We start from the raw sequence: 21619 nt of genomic DNA on the forward strand, positions 1-21619 counted from the left end.
TGACCGAGTTAAGTGTCTGCCTTTGGCTCTGGTTATGATTCTGGGGTGCTGGGATTGAGCCCCATATCAGGCTTCCTGCTCAGCAGAGAGTCGGCTTCTCCCTCTCCCTCTGCACCTCCTCCCATTTGTTCTCTCTCTCTCTCTCATTCCCACAAATAAATAAATAAATAAATAAAATCTAAAAAAAAAAAAAAAACTAAGGAATAGAAACTGAGGACTAGATGTAGATAAATACTGTTTTGGAAGTAACAGGGGCCACTAATGGTGGTCTGATAAAAATCAAATGACAATTTGGAATTAGAAAGATTCATAAGATCCAATCTTAATAATACTTGTTGACTTTATAAGTGAAAGCACAACCAAGAATGTACTTAGATCACATTTACAACATAACCATTTACTTCTAATATCAAACCAATATGACAAAAATAGCCTTTTCAAGGTAAAAAAAGGTTTTTGGAAAATGTTGCATATGATCATAAAAATAAAAGATGCTGTGATCCAAAGGAGCTAAGAGTGCTATGGAAAATTGTTTAATGCATTTTAACCCACCATTTAAATTCCATCCTTTATTTTCCTCAATGTGTTTCATTCAAATATCTCTTTAGATCAAAGACCACAAGTATTGCCAAAGTATGTGATAGTTTTGAGATGCTGACAAGTACAAACCATAGGCCCATATTTTCCTTAAACCTGGGATTTATTTTCATGGATAAATTAATAAAAGAAACTAGTCTTCTGTAGATGAAAGTTGGGATTGTTGAAAACACCAACATCTCTTGATAAGAAAATGGGCGGAATACACAAATTGTATCCTTATTTATGAAAACATTTTAAGGTGAGAAGTAATTATACCACACTGAAACTATTGTGTAGGTTCTGTTCTTATATACTAATAATTGTGCATACAGAGAAAATTCTTAATTTATGAAACAACATGGTGATATGAATCAGGAAGCCAGAACTTCAATAGTTTGATGGCACAATGCTGTAAGAGAAAAATGCCTTACATGCACTAAAATAATTTAAGAGTAATTGAACCCAAAGAAAACATAAAAGGGATTGCATAATGACTCCAGTAGGTGTAAAATATAAAACTCACATTGAAGGTGTTTGGGTACTGGGGGGGAGCACTCTGGCTGTCTGATGAAATGGAACATTTATTTGAAAAGACAGATATAAAGGCAATAGAGGAGAGGTGAGGCCAATATTTTAAGTAACAACTAATGTCAGTGTCTGATATCAAGGGTAGTTCCTGAAAATACCTGCAGGGGCATCTGGGGAACTGTCACCTTTCCATTCTTATCCCATGCCCAAGAGTTGCAACCAAGTTACTTTTGTGTAGAGAAGTGGCAATTGACAGAGCATCTTTCCATCATCCATTTGATTTAATCTTTACAACAAAAATAGTAGGTGTATATTCTTACCGTCTCCACACTAAAGGAAATTGAGACTCTGAAAAGTTAAGTGACTTGCTGAAGACCACATATCCAGCTAGTAAGTAGAAATTCTGGCTGAGAATTCACGTTTTATGATTCAAGGTCCATTCCTCTTTGTCTACACCATACCACAATTTTCTATTTTGCCCAATTCATGTTACACAAATGAAACAGTCCCCAGCCAGCAACAGAGATGGCTTTTAGTAGATCGAAAATCCCCTTTGGGGACAGCATTAAATGGTGTTTAGTACTGAAAATCACTCGAAATGAGCTTATTAGAGTTGAAATCCCAGCTGTACTGTTCACTGCAACATATTTAACCTTTCTCAGCCTTGGTTTCCTGATCCGTAAAGTGGGGATAATAGTAGTAGGTCCCTCACAGTATTGCGTATAAAGAGCTAGTAAGATGATATGTGTAAAGTGGTGATTAGCCAGATACCTGCCACATAGGAAGAAGTCAATAAATGTCTGTACTAATAGACATTTTTGTTATTGTTTTGCTTCACATAAAATGTGTTTAAACTGATTCTCTTAGTATCAAACAACGTTATTACATTTTTTCTGAAATGTGAGTTTGACTTCTATGTAACTTGTAACTTAGAAGAGAAGAAATACCTCTGTGTGTGTGTGTGTGTGTGTGCATATACATATACTAACCTAGGTGAGTGGCAACTATTTAGCACTTTAAAATTTACCACTTTAAAAACACATAATACTACATGTAGTAGTTATGTCATTGCACTTTTAAAATCTTGTTAAAATAGATGGTTACTATAAGACAAGCCTTTCAGCCTCAACACCACTGGTATTTGGGTCATATAATTTTTGTTGTGGGAGACTGCCCTGTGCATTGAACAGTGCTTCTCAGCATCCCTGTCCTCTGCCTACCAGATGCCAGTAACATGCCCCCAAGAATTGTAACAATCAAAAATGCCCTCAGACATTGCTAAATGTCCCCTTGGGAACAAATTCACCCCGGATTGAGAACCATTATTATATGGCAGCTAAACTAATCTTTGATTGTGCAGAATGTATGCATCCAAATGATAGCCCACTTCAAAGGTTTAAAGATTGAAAATACTTTTTTAAATGGCATCCTCATTTTAAACATCGGGGGGGACGTCTTTATGAGACTTCCCTTAAGAATCACTTTTTAGAGCATATAGTAAGGTAGGCTTATAACTTGAAAAATCAGCCAACAATATTCCATATCTTGGAATACATACAACCATACAAACCCATGACTTGGCTCTACAGGTCTCTTGGCACTTAAAAAAGTAAATAAAAAAATAATCCACCTTCAAGGACAAAGATATGCCACCATTAGGGAATACAGAACAGGTGACAGGCTCTTAACTAGACTGCCAAAAGGGAGTTCCAAAAATACTTTCACACCGTGGCAGCAAATTAATGCAGCAGCAATAAATCTTCAGCCTCCCAAGGTGGCTACTTCTAAGGGTCATGGTCCTTGGGGCTGACAAATGCTGGGTTTTTCTGCTAGCATATCAGTCACATTGCTTCATATTCATGCTTGGCATGGACGTCTAGCATTCTGAAAGTTCAAAACAATAAGCCCTAGGAATCCCTCTAAGGGCATATGACTTAGTGGCTATCCTCTTTTTCAGTGTCTTGTGGAAGCCAAAGATTAGATGGATGCAAGATAAGTGAGTCATAATGCAAGAACTTCTGCCCAAACATAAAGGTCCTAAAAATCCCTTGCTCTTTGATCTTTGCGGGTTATGTATTTCTGGGCCAGCACACTCCATTTTTAAATGAAAGAGTTTGTTGAGGATGTTTCTTGTGAAATAGTTAAACACTTTTCATTTATTTATTTTTTGTAGACCTTCTTCCAAAGAGCTTGAGAAGTCTCTCTCTTTTTCTCTCTTTCCCCATCCCACCTCCCTCCATACTTTTCCCACTTCCTCCCACCCTTAAAGGAAAATCCTTCTCCACCTTTCAGTCCACCAAGAGCGGGTCAGTGGTTAAGACTTTCACTGATTCATAGTGGTGCGTGTAGAGTCTGTGGCTTATGATATATCGAAATGGACTAGATGAGTTGAGGCGGGGTAAACTGTAGCTCTACCATTCTGATAATAAAAGCTAAACAGCTACTTGCCCAAATTCCTTTTAACACCCGAAAGGAAAGGACTTTGAGAATTATGATCTTTTTAGGAAAGTATTCCTTTTCCATTTATCTGGTTTTGTTCATTTGTCTCAGATTGGGTTGGTTTAGAGCATGGATCTTTAAAAAAAAAAATTCAACCATATTTGTGTTTCTGGTACAGCTGTGTGCCTTAGGAATTGGTGACCTTTCTGAAGTGGAGGGTGTAGCTATCAGGTAACCACCATGACTTACAAATACCAACCCAAACTTACTCACTTAAAACCACCACCATCTGTTATTTCTCACAGTTCTGTGGGTTGACTTGGGGCCAGGCAGTGTCTTCTGCTGACCTCTCCTGATCTATCCTTTGCAGCCAGCTGGAAAGCCTGTAGAAGCTAGCCTACCCACCTCCCCATGACCTTGCCTCCCAGTCTGGTGGTCTCAGAGTTTTGGGGATCAAAGGAGAAGCTTCTGAAGCCTTTTGAGGCCAAACCTTGGAAGTCACACATCATCACTTTCACCACACTCTTTTGCTCAAAACAAGGCAAGGGCCATCCCAGATTCAAGGGGGTAGTGAAACAGACTCCTCCACATGATGGGAGAAACAACAAATGATGTGTGACTTCATTTATCCCAGGACTGAGTTCTATGTCAATGAACCTTATTTACTGGGCACACACAGCTCTTCTCTCCATTCCTGCCAGCCTGGCTGAGTCCACAGTAAATGTTCCTCCCATGGAGCAATACCCATAGGCCCACCCTAAAATACAGAGGGTTTCTATTGTTGTTGTTGATACATGAAACAAGTTTTAAAAAAGTAGAGGAAAATCTATGTAATTTGTTTTGTAACTGCTACCTGATTCTTTTTCTGAAATATCAACATCTGTGGCAGGAGAAATTTATACTCTTTAATCCCATTTCATCCTATCTCAAAAATATTTTCTTTATATCTTCCTGTGATTTAGGAATTAATAGATTTGATAAGCTTCTTTATAGACTCAATGATTTCAGGAATATGATTCATTTACAGTGAATCACAGACCGGGAAGGGACATCTCAAGCTTTCTAAACAACTGACCCTTCCCCCTCTCCTTCTCTCTCTCTCCCTCTCTCTCTGCCTTCTTCCCCTCTACCTCCTCACCCCCTTTCCCTTTCCACTGCATCTCTTTAATCTCAGAGATAAAATAAAATGAGACCCAAGGAGGTTGACAGCTTTCCCATAGACTCTTGCTGGACTCAAGTCTTCTGACTGTTGGCTCAACATATTTCCCACTGCATTATAGTCCTTTCAATTTTGGTGCAGTTAATATGATTAAGGAGTCCTTTAACATTTTCTAGCTGAATTAGGAAAATAGCCAGAAAACACCTACATAGCAGCAGGAACACATTATGTTTGAAACTAAGATGGTTGGAATAGGTAATTTTGATGCATTACAGCCAGTTAAGTGTCACAGATCTTTAAGACCATGACTGATTGAAAGAAGGGCTGAGGGGTAGCTGGGCAGCAGCCTGGAGGTGCTGGGCACCCAGGTGGTCAGTAAGGCTGGGGCAACAGAAAATGGTAGATGGAGGCCACAGAGAGAGGGAGGGAATGTTAGAGGTAAACTCCTCTTGCTTTCAGTAATGCCTGGAGCCATGATGGTGGAAACCACTTAGGCCACTAAAAATGACTTTACATGCTGACTTGGCAGCCCTACCCTGGTTTGGACTGGCGGCCTTCTATATCTGCCGCTCCACTGGAGCTCCAGCCTGGCTCTGCCATGGCTGGAGCGTGAGCTTTTTAGTGGCCATATGCCTGGGAGGCTCATCATCCACAATTTCCTCATCCCAGGCTCCAGCCAAGTGCAGCAGATGCTATTGTTACTTCTTCTATTGAATAAAGTAGGAAGCAAAGAGAGAAAGAAATTTGTCAATATTGTTTTTCTGTTGGAATTGAAATAAAAACTGTGTGTGGTATATTGCCTGAGAGTAACCCATGTGCCAAATCCCCATTTTTCGTAACACACATAAGATAAGAATCTGTTCCTATATTTCTTAACATAATGCAAATGACCTTCTCCTTCTACTGTAAATGTGTTACAATTATAGCCATTGGACTTCTCTGTTTGGATTTGCGCTTTTTCTTGCACTTGGAAACCCTTTGCTCTGACCATGCCATCTGCTGGAATCACTTACCTTTCTTTCACACACTCACAGTCTTTGTTATATGCCCTAATTCAAGCTATGCAAAACTCTGAAATCTTTTATGTAAATAAACAAATGTTTAGCAAGTATTTTTAAATACTTTGCCTTGATAAGTAGCATTAATAAGGTATATTTGTGTTTCTAAAGAAAGTACAGCTGCCAAGAGAGTTTCTCACGGAAATGTATGAAGTAACACCAAAATCAGAAGAGAATCTTGAAATAAATGCCTGCATATATAAATGGTTTCTGTGCTGAAGATAAACCACATGATGATAAATTAAGCAAACAGGAAGTCTCTTTTTGGCATAGAACATACCTGGGGTGAGGGACGGGGGAGGGGAGAAGGAAGTCTTAAGACTCTGCGAAAGCCACCGCTCCTCCCCCCCTACCGCCATGTTATCCCATCAAACCTGTTCAGCCCTAATAGGACACTGATGACCCTGCAGATTCCCACTGATTTCCACTGCTCTACTCTTACCAGCCTGGCTGGGCGCACCATGTTTTTCCTTCAGAAGAAAAGCAAAACCCTGAGTGTAATCTAAAACACAGGTTCTTTTGCCAGTCTATGAAATAAGAAAGCAGGAAAAAAGTCCATTTAATATCTTCCAAAACTGCTACCTAAATTTTGGACATCATCACCTTTTCTTTTTTATATTCTGATTTGTTTTTTCGATTGTTTGTTTGTTTGTTTTTCCTTTTGGATCTGTAGGTGCCCCCAGATTTGTATGTAAGAGATGTGAGTTGGGATGATTTTTTCTATCTGTACTTTTTCACCTCACTGCCATGGTCTCTAGCCAAAAAAAGCAGGACTAAGTGGACAGAGCCTCCTCTTGTCACTGAGGCTAGGTTGTTAACATGATTTGACCTACCCATTGCCTTATACAGATTGAGAATGCTGGGTATTTTTAATTATACTATGCTTTCAGACTAAACTCAATTGAATATTATATGTGAATATAGAAGATAAATATACAAAAGATGCAACCTCAGTAGGTCACAGTATAAGCCTCTCAATTTTATCAAGAGCCAAGTTTGTTAAATTTTAACGTAGACAAAAGGAGGGCCATGGATTGTCTCAAACTATGAAGCATGTTTTACATACATCTTAGAACCTTGGTGAAAATCAAACTCCCTAGAGTAGTTCATACATAGAGAATTTTAAAAATGCAAGGCAACAAATTAAGCTCTTAGATCTTAAAGCTTTTATAATAAGTATATGCTGATAAGAACTACTCAGAATCCCATGACTTTCACTCCATATTTGGCTCTCAAGTTAAGAAATGAAAATTACACATCTAGAAAAATAAGATATATTGAACTGCCCTTAAACTATGATATCTTGTACAAATCATTTGCCTGCCTGAGCTCTATTCCTCTAGCAAGGTAAAGAATAATCTGGTCATTTGCCAAAGGTATCTTTTCTACATGGGAAAACTGCATACAATTTGGTAGATTAAGCAGTTCTTGATGATGATGATATGATGATGATTAGGAATTTTGGTTTTATGAAAGCCATAAAAAGAAGTTTTCTCCAACCACCTTCAAATTCAGTCCCAACATGGATTCACAGGTGATCAGTCACTTTAGAAAAACAAGTACTGTGTGATCTCTCAAATGGGAATCTAGAAAACACACACATAGCAAAAAACAAGAGGCTAATAGACTCAGAAAATAGATTGGTGGTTGCCAGAAGCAAGGGGTTGGGGTAGTGGGAGAAATGGACAAAGGCGGTTCAGAATTTAAAATAATAATAATAATAATTAATCAATTAAAAATCTCACTTCATCAACCTTAACCCAGCTGAATTCTAGTCATGCAGACAAAGTATCTTGCTCAGTCTGGACTCTTGTTCACTATTTTCATTTGAAAAACCATAGCCAATCATGTTGCAAACCACAAAATTCTTTATAACCTGTGGTTAACATTTCATCTCTCTTTTGTGTGTCTGGAAATGATTGACTTGGCCTCAGATTATTTTCTCTGATGTACTACAGCCTGAAATTCACTTGTTATCTTGGTTCAATTAAACTCAAAACTATTGATTTGTTGGGCACAATAGTAAAGCCACAAGTCAGCAGTACCTTTCCTAGAATTCAGTAAGAATCTCTGTGAATGTGGTCCTTAGAAGAGCTATGTATATATACCTTTGTTGTGCTTATATTTCCTAAAGGCTTAAGAATAAACAGATTTTAAAAATTTGAAATGATAATTCTGCATGTAAGTCATTTTTAGAGTGAATCTTCATGGCAATCATAGCATGCAAAGGGATAACAGTCCCTAAGGTGAACACTGCACATTTTGCTGAATACTGCCTACATTTCCATATAGATAACATCAAGTAGCACTTCTGCAATTATCACTAGTGTCCACGGTCTCTCTTTAAAGCTGCATCATATCAAAGTTTGGCTCTGATATAAGAAACTTAGGTCCAGTCTTATCTATTAGAACTCAGTTAAGGGTTCTAAACAACATCTTCTTTGTTATTTTTCCCCCTGAGGGACCCTACACTTGGAAAGAGCTTTATTTTAGGGGAAAAATAGTTCATTTCTCCAAATTTTTTTCTCAGTGTAACATTTCAAACATACCCGAGTGCAGAAAGAATGTATAATGAACCCCTAAGCACCTATCTCTGGTTTCAGTTATCAACATTTCAAGCAGTGTTTACATAAATGGCAGTTCATTTTCTATTTTTTAAAAGAAACTCATTACATAACTGCCATTCAACATTTGAGATTTTAATAACCTGGGCAGCCTTTGCTCAGGTAAATGTTCAATTTCCATGAACATACTTAATGTAAAGGGCACTCCTTACCACTGGCTCCTGGGGAAGATGCCTGACTCTGTCTTCCATGCCACCATAATCTTGCACTGCTTCTCTAAATCTAAAGTCTTAACAGCATCACAGTTTTCATATTATAATTATTGGGGTATGATTAACAGTGTCATTTTAGTTTCAGATGGGCAACATAGTAATGTAACAGTTCTAGAGATTACTTGGTGCTCACCACAGTGAGTCTAGTCATCACCTGTAACCAAATATCATTTCTATAATCTTATTTATCATATTCCCCGTGGTGTACCTTTCATGTCCATGACTCATTTATTTTGGAACTGGAAGTTTGTACCTTTTCTTTCTTATCTATCTCACCCATGTTCCCACCCACCCACCTATTGACTACCACTTGTTTGTGTCCTGTATTTAAGAGCCTTTGTTTTGTTTTTTTGTTTGTTTGTCTCTTTTTTCTTTGTTCATTTGTCTTGTTTCTTTAATTCCACATATGGGTGAAATCTTATGGTATTTATTTTTCACTGTCTGACTTATTTGACTTACTACACCCTCAAGTTCCATTCATGTTGTTGCAAATGGTAAAAATCACATTCTTTTTTATGGCTGAGTAATATTCCTCTGTGTGTGTCACCTCTTCTTTATCCATTCATCTGTAAAATGAACATTTGGGTTGTTTCCACATGGCTGTTGTAAATAATGTTGCAATAAACACTGGAGTGTGTATATCTTTTTGAATTAGTTTAGTTTGTTATGTTTTCTTTGAGTAAATACCTAGTAGTGAAATTAAAGGATCATATGGTATTTCTATTTTTAATTTTTTGAGGAAACTCCACACTATTTTCGTCAATAGTTTGCGTTCCCACCAACACTGGGCTCCTTTTTCTCCACATCCTCATCAATACTTGTCATTTCCTATCTTTTTGATTCCTGCTATTCTGACAGGTGTAAAGTGCTCTCATTTATTTTGATTTGCATGTCCCTGATGATTAGTGATATTGAACATTTTCCTGCTCATTTTTAATTGGATTATTATTGCTTTTACAGAGGAGTTGAGTGGTAACAGTTCTTTATATATTTTGGATATTAACCTCTTATCAGAAATGTCATTTGCAGATATCTTCCCCATTCAATAGGTTGCTTTTTTGCTTTGCTGATGGTTTCCTTCACGGTGGAAAAGCTCTTTATTTTGAGGTAGTCTCAATAGTTGATTTTTTTTGTTTGTTTCCCATGCCTCAGGAGACATTTCTAGAAAAATGATTCTGTGGCTGATGTCAGAGAGGTTATTGCCTATTTTTTTTTCTTCTAGGACTTCAGTGGTTTCAAGTCTCCCATTTAGGTCTTTAATCCATTTTGAGTTCATATATGTGTGTGGTGTAAGAAAGTGACCCACCTTTCTCCTTTTGCACATAGTTGTACAGTTTTCCCAGCACCATTTGTTGAGAGACTATCTTTTTTATTGTATATTCTTTCCTCTTTTATCACAGATTAATTGGCCATATAAATGTTTATTTCTGGGCTCTCTGTTTGTTCCACAGGTCTGTGTGTCTAATTTTGTGCCCGTACCATACTGTTTTGATTAATATAGCTCTATTGTGTATCTTGAAACCTAGAATTGTGATACCTCTAGCTTTGTTCTTTTTTCTCAAGATTGCTTTGACTCTTTGGGATGTTTCTGGCTCCATACAAATTGCAGCATTATTTTTTCTAGTTCTATGAAAGATGCTGCTTGTATTTTGATACAGATTGCATTGAATCTATGGATTCTTTTAGGTAGAATAAACATTTTAACAAAACTGGTTCTTCTAATCCATGAGCATGCCATAGTTTCCTATTATTTGCATCAAGTTTTGAAATGGTTCCAGACTATTGAAACCACCTCCCTCTTTGGAGAGCTTGTTTCCAAAATTGTACTTAGCAAATTTTGACTTGCAGACAGCTATTTTTTTTATTCAATGCATTTATTTTAAAATTAAGGGTTTTTGTAAAGTCTTAGTTCATCATAGGCTCACCACTCTTATTTAACATTCAATGCCTCACACTCCCCTGTTTAAAGCTTCCTTGTTTTAGTCTGTGAAAATAAAGCTGAATTCAGAAATTATCAGCTACCTGATTTAGGAAAAAAGAGAAATAAAAATAGCAATTTTGCAAATCCAAATGTTGAGTTTTTCCCAAACAATTATCAGTACACATAATCCAATGAATAGTTTCCATACCCATTCTCTACTCTACAAGAAATATAAAAACAGAATTCACACTATCTAATTAGTGTATGTGTAGACTCTGTCCTGATTTGTTAATAGATGTTATCTGGGGAGTTTTTTCTATAGTTAAGAAAGGAATGGGTTAAACTAAGTTAAATTACTTTACAACAGAGTTCCCCAATCCTATATAGTACTCATTACTGTTGTGAACTTTCAAAGGGGAATTTCTGAAACATATTTAAACATAAAACTCTATTCCCCTCACCCTTGGCATTCTTGTTTTTTGTTTTGTTTTGTTTTTATTCAAATTCTAGATAACATACAGTATAATATTAGGTCCAGGTGTCCAATAAAGTGATTCAACATATCCGTACAACACTCCTTAATCCCCCTCATTTATCTTACCCATCCCCCCACCCCTTCCCCTCTAGTAACCATAAGTTTGTTCTCTATACTTATGAGTCTGTTTCTTGGTTTGCCTCTCTCTTTCTTTTCTTTTTTTCCATTTGTTTCTTTCCACATATGAGTGAAATCATATGGTATTTGTCTTTCTTTAATCACTTATTTCACTTAGCATAATACTCTCTAGTTCCATCCATCTCATTGCAAATGGTAAGATCACATTCTTTTTTAAGGCTGAGTAATATTCCATTGTATGTATATACCATTCCTTCTTTATCCATTCATCTCTTGATGGACATATGGGCTCTTTCCATATTTTGGCTATGGTTACATTGCTTCTATAAACACTGGGATGCATGTGCCCCTTTGAATCAGACTCTCCATCTGTTAAATTTAAAGGATTGTCTTGGAGGTGATTCTTAAACTTCAGCATGCATCAGGATCACCTGAGATCAGGGTTTTTGCCACTACCCCCAGAGTCTCTGATTCTCTAGGCCAAGGTAGGGTCCCCAAATCTGCATTTCTAACAAATTCCTAAAGGATGCTGCTTGTCAGTGGTAGCACTTTGAGAACCACTAGATTAGATGATCTCTAATATCCCTTTCAAGTCTAAAATCTGATTCACTTGTATATGGCATTGTTTTATATTGACAAGATAGAAATCAGGATATAAAATGGGATATTAGCTTCATTAGTTCATTAGTATAGATCATTAAAATAAACCATGCAAGAATAGAAAAATTGCATTAGCTACTCTGCCATTAGCCAATGAATTAAAATATTAAACTCTAGGTCCTTAATTCATAGAAAAAAGAGTAAGAAAATGAACACTTATTAAGAATATATATTAGGGCACCTGGGTGGCTCAGTGGGTTAAAGCCTCTGCCTTCAGATCAGGTTATGATCCCAAGGTCCTGGGATCGAACCCTGTATCGGGCTCTCTGCTGAGTGGGGAGCCTGCTTCCCTTCCTTTCTCTCTGCTTGCCTCTCTGCCTACTTGTGATCTCTGTCAAATAAATAAATAAAATCTTTTTAAAAAAAGAATATATAATTAAAGGGATTTTTTTTTTTGCCAACAATAACCTTATAGCAACCTTTAGAATGGGTTTAAATTTTAAAGATGAAAAAACTAAGGCTTAGGGAGGATACATACATGACCTAACGCCACACAGCTAGCAGGTGGAAGAGCCAGATGTTGAATCTCTAAAGTCCATGTTCTTTCCACTTGCCAAACTGACTCGTAAAACAAGCATATCACATCACTGCTTTCCCTTTCACACTTACGTGAAAACAAAATAATCCATTTCACCAATGCAGCCAAAAATTCAATTATGTTTAAATTATTTTAATCACTAAAAAGTGAACTTTTAAGAAAAAAAAAATGGGATTCTTTAGTGTGGTCAGTATTAAATTCTATAGCCAGAAACTGCATTTCTTCCCAGTACTATAACATCCAACTATTAGAGATATGAGGTCAGAAATGGTATCTAAGAGTTCAGCTTCACATTTGTCTTCCCTGGATCTATGGTACACATGAAAAAAAAATGCTTAATAAATATTTGATGGATAAATGAACATGACTGGAAGTGTTCTTACCCAAAACGATTCCAGGAACAAAGCCATGAAAGAATTCTAAATGGTATAATCTGTGTTGTATAGGTAAAAAATTAAGAAAGGGCAGTAGCATTATTCTTAAAATGCCAAACGGTTTCTCTTGTTACTTGGTTGGGAGAGAGGCTGGAAGTAGGCTCTGGACCAGATTTTGTGGGCACCAAGCCCTGTGGGACACTTTACATTCATTATATGTGAGGCTTTGTAAATGTTGAGTCTAGGGCTTGCATCCTAATTACTATTATGTCTGGTATTAATGGAAATGTATGCTGCAACCCTGAGAATTATCAGGGTAATAAGCATCCCATTCCCAACATCTTCCTCCCTATATGAGGTAGATTAAGTCTTTAAAGAGAAGCACTTAGTGCCCCCAGAAAAGAAAGCACCATATAGTGTCCCTGATGTTAAGAAAAAGTTTATTTTCCTTGAAGGGGTTCCTTACAAGGAGCAGTTGCCCATCCCTGATCACCACATTCCCTCCACTTTCAGAGCACACAGACAGGAAATAAAATAAGCTATTGTTCTTCTCAGATGCAGTATTATCTGCTGCTCATATGGTCTCTGCTGAATCCAGCTCTGGATTTGCTCCTGTACAGAGGGTTCCAGTCCACTGAGGAAGGCAGCTTGGGGTCCCCAAATTGGCCTAAACTCCATGAGCAAGGTTGCTGAGGCATGTGATGGAATGAGCATTGCCAAGCTGTTTCTGTATCTCTTGGGGAGCTGCTAAAATGAAGCATTGCCTTTGAAGAGAATCTTCCAAGGGAAGTAGCTTTGCCATCAATGAATTTGTACTCCTCTTCCTGCAAAGTTAGGAAAAACAGTTCATCCATAGCCATGACTGGAGAGCAAGGAAGAGTTGGTGCTCAGCAAAACAGCCCCACAGCATGTGAGGTTCCATCTGGTTACAGCAGGCATCTCAAGTTCTATGCACATGGGATGTCAGATGTTATTGAGTTAATTCTTCCATAGATTAAGTGCCTTATCAATTACTTAAATATAGTAATTTAGAAGTCTCTTTAATGAAAAGGTGAATTTTCAGCCCCCTGCCATGGTGCATGCCTGTAGTCCCATTTATTGGGGAGGCTATGGCAAAAGGATGGGTTGAGCCTGGAAGTTCTGAGCTGCAGTGAACTGTGCCCATCGGGTGTCTGCTAAATTTGGCATCAATATGGTGACCTCTCAGGAGCAAGAAACCCCAGGTTGTTTAAGGAGGGTTGAGATGGTCTAGGTTGACAACAGAGCAGGTCAAAACTCCCATACCGATCAATAAAGGAGCAGATTCTCACATGCTGCCACTCATCATCTATATATTTTAATGCTTATGAATATTTCCATATAATTAATACTGTAAATGGTAAGTGCTGTAATTTCCTTTGACCTATGTTGCCATTAGATACATTACTTGATCATTGCTCTCAATGAATCATTTTATACACACGTATTTAGTTAATTGGTTATTTTTTTTTCCTGCCTGTGTTTATATGTAATATACTCTATAAGGGGAAGGAAATCAGCCCGCTTGCAGCTGAGTCTGGTAAAAGAGCAATTAGGGTCTATCAGAACAAACAGCTGTCAATAATGAGTTCTGAATTAAAATTACTAGCAAAGAAAGGAATCTAGACATCTGCAGGAAATGTGAAAATATTTTTATAACCTAATAGCTGAGATCTGGACAGGGGTATCACTGAGTTTTCCCAGCTGTACCTGCAATGTATTTTGTAATATTCCCAGACTAAAAGAACACCGAAATTCATTGCATAAACTAGGCTACATTTTTTAAATGTTAGCTGCCTTTGAACAGTGTATATTTTGATTTCATGTAATCAGCATGAAAACTTTCTATTTCAAACTATTTTGCTGTGCCCCTAGTTATAAAATGTAGCTTAAAAATAGTTCTGTTATCTTTGTATTGTGTCTTTCCAATCAGGGTTCTGCTGCCTGGATATTTTTCTTTCTGTCTTTGGAAAAATATTTTTGGGTCTTATTACATGGTATCTGATTTGCTCATATTGGGGTTGTTTCTCAAAAAAAAAAACTTGCAAAGTAGGCTTTTGGCATCTGAGTTTTATTACAAGATAATTCCATATATGTACAGGTATCTGGAGATAGTAAAGTATTTTGTCTTAAAATAAAAAAAAGAACATACGTTTTTCAGAGCAAACTTCACAATCTCCTTTTTGCATTGAAATTTTAACATGGTTAGGTCAAAAAATCTATGTGAATGACAGGTTAGAATTTTTATTTTAAAGGTCACTATTTTTTCAAGATTTTGTTTTTTTATTTATTTGAGAGATAGAAAGAGAGAGAGAGAGATTGAACTCGGGCAGGGGGAGAGAGGGGGAAGCAGACTCTCCACTAAGCAGGGAGCCCATGGGCCTCAATCCCAGGACCTTGGAATCATGACCTGAGCCAAGGGCAGATACTTAACTGACTCAGCCACCCAGGCACCCCAAGATTTTGTTTTTAAATTTATACACACACACACACACATACACACACACGGGCATAGATAATTAATGTATTTTGTACATTTTTTGTACCTATTTAGTTATAAAAATATGAGAAGAGTATTTTCTCTGCCCATGGACTGGCAGCAGCAGGAACATTTTGGAGCTTGTTAGAAATGCAGTCGTGATTTCTACTCCACACCTACTGTAGTGGAGTCTCTAGGACAGAACCCAGTAATCTCTTTTTTAACACTGAAGGAATGTGTGCTTTGATGCCTCGTGGTACATTGCCTGGTGCTTGATAGATAGAAGAGGAATCTCTCATTTTGTATTTATTGAACGAATTATTGAATATTTTCATCTTTCTGTTGTCACAGTCTTATGACCATGTTCCCCATCTTCTGATATTACTTTTCAGAAGAGGCATTCTCTTCTGAGAAAAGTTCTCTATTCCCATCATCCAATATGACCAGTATATCATTCTAAATACACTCAATAGTCATTTGTATTAATTAAGTACTCATCGTGTGTGAATACTATGCTTATGGAAAGTCATCCATCTATCTGGAACAGATAGAGCTGACATCAGTATAACTAGTTAATATATAGCCAGGTACACAAAAATCTATTTTGACAGTGCTTCAAAAGCCACTTAATGCATTTCACTTGGGGCAGTTGAATAGAACAGGGAATCTAATGTTTCATGATTAAAGGACAGTTATAGGCACAGTATGTCTCTTTTAGACCTACATTCTTGCAAGCCTTAATTGATAGAATCATGGACTTAGGATCCATCTGAGAGCTCTAAGGAAGATTGTTTCCAGTAAACTATCCCTACCCCCTTCTGGAAACATGAATCTGGGAAAGAGGAGACATAGACCTAAGCCTCAGGTCTCAGCTCTGCTCTAATAGCCACAAGATCTTGGTCAAATTCTTAACCCTCCCCAGGTCTCGGGTTCCTCCTTTGAAAAATCCAAGTAAGCAGACAAATTTGAAGAGGTAAGGAGAAGTACTGATGCAGGAATTCAGAAACCTGTGAGTTTAAGAAGCCAGATCAGATCCATGGAGACACAGCACAAAGGCCTGCTGGGGGCCTACAAGGGGTTATAAAGAAGTGAGGCAGGCCCTGTATGAGGCAGTAGGTAGTGAGACTGAGATTCTTACTGCCTTACAAAAAAACTTGTGGGCATCAAACAAAAGAACCCAAGGGAAAGGACCAAACTAAACATAGAGACACCAATTTGTAACCCCTGATTTAAATTTTAGATCCTTTAAAACCGTTGGACAATTTATGTCTAAATGAACATACTAACATCTTTGAAAAGGAAAAATTAAAGCCCTGAAAACTTGCCCTTGTGGGAAAACATTGACATATTTCCCAAAATGATTAAAATAAAGTTGCTGAAGTTCAATTGCTGAAGTTTGATATCTTATAGTTTCCTTCCCCTGACTTTTCTCTTTGATTCTGCTTAAGCTGAGTCAGGAATAAGGGCATTTATATTGCTATGGCGAATCTGCTGCATTCATGGAACAGGTTTTACACATTGTAGTTGACACGACTATAATGTTCTTTGGGTTGAGCAGTATACAGCCTATGCAGCTTTACTTGGCAGGCCTGGTTAATAGTTGTATCCACTTTCAAAATGTAGATAATTTTGTGTCATTATGAAAATAATTGAGAATATGAACTGATAGGCCATTTACAAAGAAAATCTCTGTGAAAATGATATAGTTCCATATTCTTCTATAGCTTCATTCAGTTGACCTCATTCAGATTCAAGTCAATTACCAATTATTGGGGCTAGCTGAGTAGGTTTCTACCTGTGCCCAGTGGCCTCCTCAATCCATCTGTAAAATAAGACCTGCTATGGCATATTCAGGGTTCTTTAGGTAAACATATTAGCCTTCTAATTTATCTTGAGCACCACATTATAAGAATAATAGGGAATGTGTTTGGCAGATAATGTTGAGACAGAGCCAAAATCATACAGAAGTCTTTGGAGGATTTTTGTTTGAGTCAACATAATTGAAAGAAAAAAAATATGATTTGGTCCATGTGGATTTTTTTGTAGACTCTTTTTAAGAAGGCCCCCTCAGATCATGATGGAAAAATAAAATGTCCTAATGTGATCTGGCTAGGTTATCCTTGATATCTCAATATTCTAGACTAAGATCCTTTTCATGTCAGTTTCTCTGTGCTTAGCTTCTGTTGCTTCTCTGTTGATAAAGTATGAACTTCTGATCACTGGAGGATGCCACACAAGAGGGCAAGACACTTTTTTTTTTCCTAGAGTGACAAGGTTCTAGGTTATCTCATCCTAACTTTTGTTTATTCTAACTCATTACTAAGCATTCTCTTCTCTATGATGTTTTCTCTATTGCTCTGTTTTCTGAAACCCACACCTTAAAATCCTGTGCCAAATGGCAGAACCAAATCCTGGTTGTAAGTAGTTGCCAACATTGCCCAGACTTCTCCTGAGAATCCATCTCTGGGCAATATTCCTGAGCTAGAGTGGATAGGATTCTACCTTTAGGATCTCTGTCTCTTCTCTGTCTAAGATCTCAACTGTATATTGATCTTTAATATCATTATAATAGCAACTTTTATTCATTATTCTATATTACTTAATTCCATTATTGCATGATTATGTTGTCCTTTTTTAGAAAACAAACAAAAGAAAATTTGAGTAGCTCAGCCGATTAAACATCTGACTCTTGATTTCAGCTCAGGTCATGACCTCAGGGTTGTGACGTGGAGCCCCACACTGGGCTCCATGCTGGATGTGAAGCCTGCTTAAGATTCTCTCTTCTTTTCCCTCTGTCCCCTCCCCCACATGCTTGCTTGTTCTCGCTCTTTAAAAAAAATAATAATAATAATGAAATGAAATTTAATCTAAAAAATTGAGCACTTCAACTAAGGTAAAAGTATCCCCTTACAACACCAAAACCAATACCAGTCTCCTCTAAGAGGTAACTTTTGTAATAATTTGTATATCTTTGCAGATCGAGTCCTATCCATCAACCTGTATGCATATAAAAATATGTAATCTTGTTGTATGGTCTTTTTAAAGAATAAGAATGGCATCATGATGTGCCTGTTGGTCTGCAACATAGTTAGGTGGGCTAAATAAGGTCTTGGACAATTTTTGTTTGTTTGTTTGTTAATGTGTGGATTTACCTCCTTCTTTTTACTGGTATTCCTGGTATTTATATATTATAATTTAACCATTTCTTTAGTCATAGTAATTGTTTTACATAATTAATTTGTTATTTCAAATAATGTTGCAATGAAAATCCCTTCCTAAGATTCTCTTAGGAAGAATATGTGTACGTATGCCTCAGTGATGGATTTCTATAAATAGAGCTACTGTGTCAAAGAATACATGCACTTGAAATTTTAATGAACACAAAAATTGCCCCCTCCAACATCTATAAAACCTCGGCTTTTAGTCTGTGTTTAATAGCATAGAAAATTTTAATTGACAGTTTGTTCAAAATATTTAATTTTTATTTTATAATATATAAAAGTAAATCAAGCAGATGAATATTTATGTCAAAGGAATTGGCATAATTTCTCTGGTCATTCAAGACAAAAGAGGTGCCAGAGGATGTGATACAAAACTACTTCTGGGTCAGTTTTTTGTAGAAAGCGCTAAATACTCTGGAGTTTCCCAGTATAGTTGAATGTTAAGTTAAATGTTAATTTTTAACTAATAAATGAAGGAAGAGTTTTACAAGCACAGCCATATCAAAATCACATCACAGTTATAGCAAGACAGTCATCTGACTAATCTTGCAAACATCGGTCATAAAACTCAATCCATTCTCTCATAGATGTCCTTTCTTATGTTTTTGCAGTTGGTAAATGCTATTTTTGTTGCAGCCGAACTATAATATCCAATCTAATTATGAGCTGATATATGTACAAAACCAAGATTCCTGGTTCATATTTTACTGACTTTGCATCTAACTAAATTGATCTGTAAAATCTCCTAATTCTATTGTCTTTTTTTTTTTTTTGCCAGATCATTGAAGTATCAGCAAAGGGTCCACATTAACACTCCACCAGATTAATCAGAAAACCAACTTTTAAGCAATCCCCAGAATGATTTTAGTACAAAACAGCCCCCTTATGCCTCTTAATGTTTTCCTTTTGCACATTACTACCGTATCACATCACGGGACATTAAGCATATTTCAACTCATGGGACTAACTCAATCATGTTTTTAGAAATTGAAAACAAATGTTGTAACTGGATGAATGATAATAATATTGAAGTAATAACAATTTCCTAGTAGGCGTACTTGCTCAATGGATTGCATAGTCTTTCAGCTTATAAATACTGGAATGTCTATCACTGACTGAAACAGTTTTTGTTGTTGTTCTTCTTGCTATTGTTTTTAAGGCAAAATTTTGTCAATAATTTGGTTTGCTTTGGTGGCATCATTGTCTTCACTGGAAGGTAGCTCAGAAAGTTGGATTTACTTAAGAGGATGCAGGAACCAACCTGATGCTAGAGTTGATTTAACAGTGCTGTCCTCTTCCCTTTGTGCAGGAATGTTCTGTAACATAATAAATGTTCTGAATTGTACTGGTCTCATCATGAAGCACGGGGTTATGCACTTTTTTTTTTTTTAAGATTATTTAGAAAAATCTGTCTCTATGCTTGGCAACGACTCTGACAGAAAACAGATAAAAATAAGGGTGGTTTATCAGTTTTGCTGTTCTTCCCATGTTTCAGGTTGAAGGCTGTTGAAATGATGAAAAACAAACAGCACTAAATAGGGTTCCGTCATTATTGCTGCTATGAGGAGCTGAGTTTTTCAGGATCAAAGAAAAATGCATTTGCTTTTAGAACTACAATCCTTCATTTTGAGAGGTGCACTGCACTCAGTACTGATGGGTGAAAAATAGAGCAAATTGGAGAAGGAAGTAAAATATGTGCTGTTGCGGAAACGTGGAAATTCAAACAAAAGTAGGCTGGCGTACTTCTAAAAGCTCTGAATTTTCTGCGTTCAGTTTCTTAAGGAAAAAGTGGTGCCTGAGGTTTGTTGTTTCTGAGCAACTGGAGCAGAGCATAAACACGGGTTGCCTCCATCTCATCAAACTTTAAGAACTCCCTTTATTTCTGTAAACATGTATCAAGGTAGTATTTCCACACCAGGGGACTTTGAGGAATGTTCCTGTGTATGTCATTGATCCAAAAGAAACAACTTCAGATTTTTAAACTCATATTTTTAAAAATTTGCAACTCAAGTTGAAGACTTCCTATTTCCCTGGCATGGAAATTGCCATGAAAAATTGTCAAACACAGTAGAGACAAGGAAGCTGTTGCTCTCAATCTCCTCAAGGAGATTATTAATTGACATAAAGATAATAATGAGAAAACAAATATGAGGTAAGGCAATTGCTGATAGAGAAGTATATACTTCCACGGAGATCCAAGGAGGAGTAAACCAGGGGATAGTCTTGATCAAGGACATGGCATGTGAGAGGAGTCTGGAGGAAGGTAGATATCAACACGTAGACCTGATACAGAGGAGGAAAGGCCCGGAGCTAAGAAAGCTTTAAATATGTTTTAATTAGCCTGGAGCTGGGGAAATCCATGACTCTTATAATGAAAGTATTTTCCGAGTTTTAACGGTTTTAACTAGGTAAAAGCAAATAAATATTCTCAGGTAGACAAAGCATCAGGAATAATACTATCCATGCATATTTTACATAAAACATTATTCAAAGACATATTCCAGCAAACAAATAGATGTATCAGGAAAAAAAAAAAAAACCCTCAAGAGTTGGTGATGCTATTATCCCGCAAATATTTACTGAGTGCCTACCATGTGCTGAGACATCAGTGAGGTGGTAAGCGAAATGAACGGAAGATTCTATCATCATGGAGATTTCAGTTTAGCAGGAGAATTAGGTACTAAATACCATATGAGTAAATATATAATTATAAATTTCAACAACTGTTATGAGGTACATGTCTATCATGCTGGCAAAGCACTTATAAAGAATTTCAATTGATTAAATTGATACCTGCTATGGACTGAATTGTGTCCCCTCAAGATTCATATATTGAAGGCCTTACCCTCCCTCCCCTAGTGTAACTGTATTTGGAGATAGAGCGCTCTCTCTCTCTGCCCATGCACAGGGAAACACCATGTCAAGACACAACTAAAAGGTTGCTATCTTAAGCCAAAAGGAGAGGTCTCACCAGAAAATAACCCTGATGGCAACTTAATCTTAGACTTCTGGCCTCCTAAACGTACAGAAAATACATTTCTGTTGTTTAAGGCATCCAGTCCAGAGGACACACACAATATCTAAAGGACAAAGAATGGTTTATTGATTGAAGAAGGAAAAGATTTCTAGGAGAGAATATCCCAAAAAAAGGCCCTGGCATGGAAAATAGCTTATCCTATTTGAGTAACTAAATGAA

General features: G+C 37.0%; 1 protein-coding gene across 46 annotated transcripts in view; it reads left to right on the top strand.

Annotated features, from left to right (window-relative positions):
- Nucleotides 1-21619, top strand: part of PTPRD (protein tyrosine phosphatase receptor type D) — a 2277302-nt gene that overhangs the window by 2237001 nt on the left and 18682 nt on the right. The window contains exon 41 of one of the 46 annotated variants that reach the window (XM_045069815.1): nt 19202-19756. The exons of the other annotated variants lie outside the window; for them this stretch is intronic. Within the exon in view, the coding sequence (XP_044925750.1) occupies nt 19202-19250 (49 nt within the window). The 3' untranslated portion in view covers nt 19251-19756. Of the gene's footprint in view, nt 1-19201; nt 19757-21619 lie in introns of those variants that run through there. 46 annotated transcript variants of the gene reach the window in all.

The sequence above is a fragment of the Mustela putorius genome, unplaced genomic scaffold (assembly GCF_011764305.1).
Source record: "Mustela putorius furo isolate JIRA1106 unplaced genomic scaffold, ASM1176430v1.1 tig00003944_pilon_pilon_pilon, whole genome shotgun sequence".
Taxonomy (NCBI): Eukaryota; Metazoa; Chordata; class Mammalia; order Carnivora; family Mustelidae; genus Mustela; species Mustela putorius.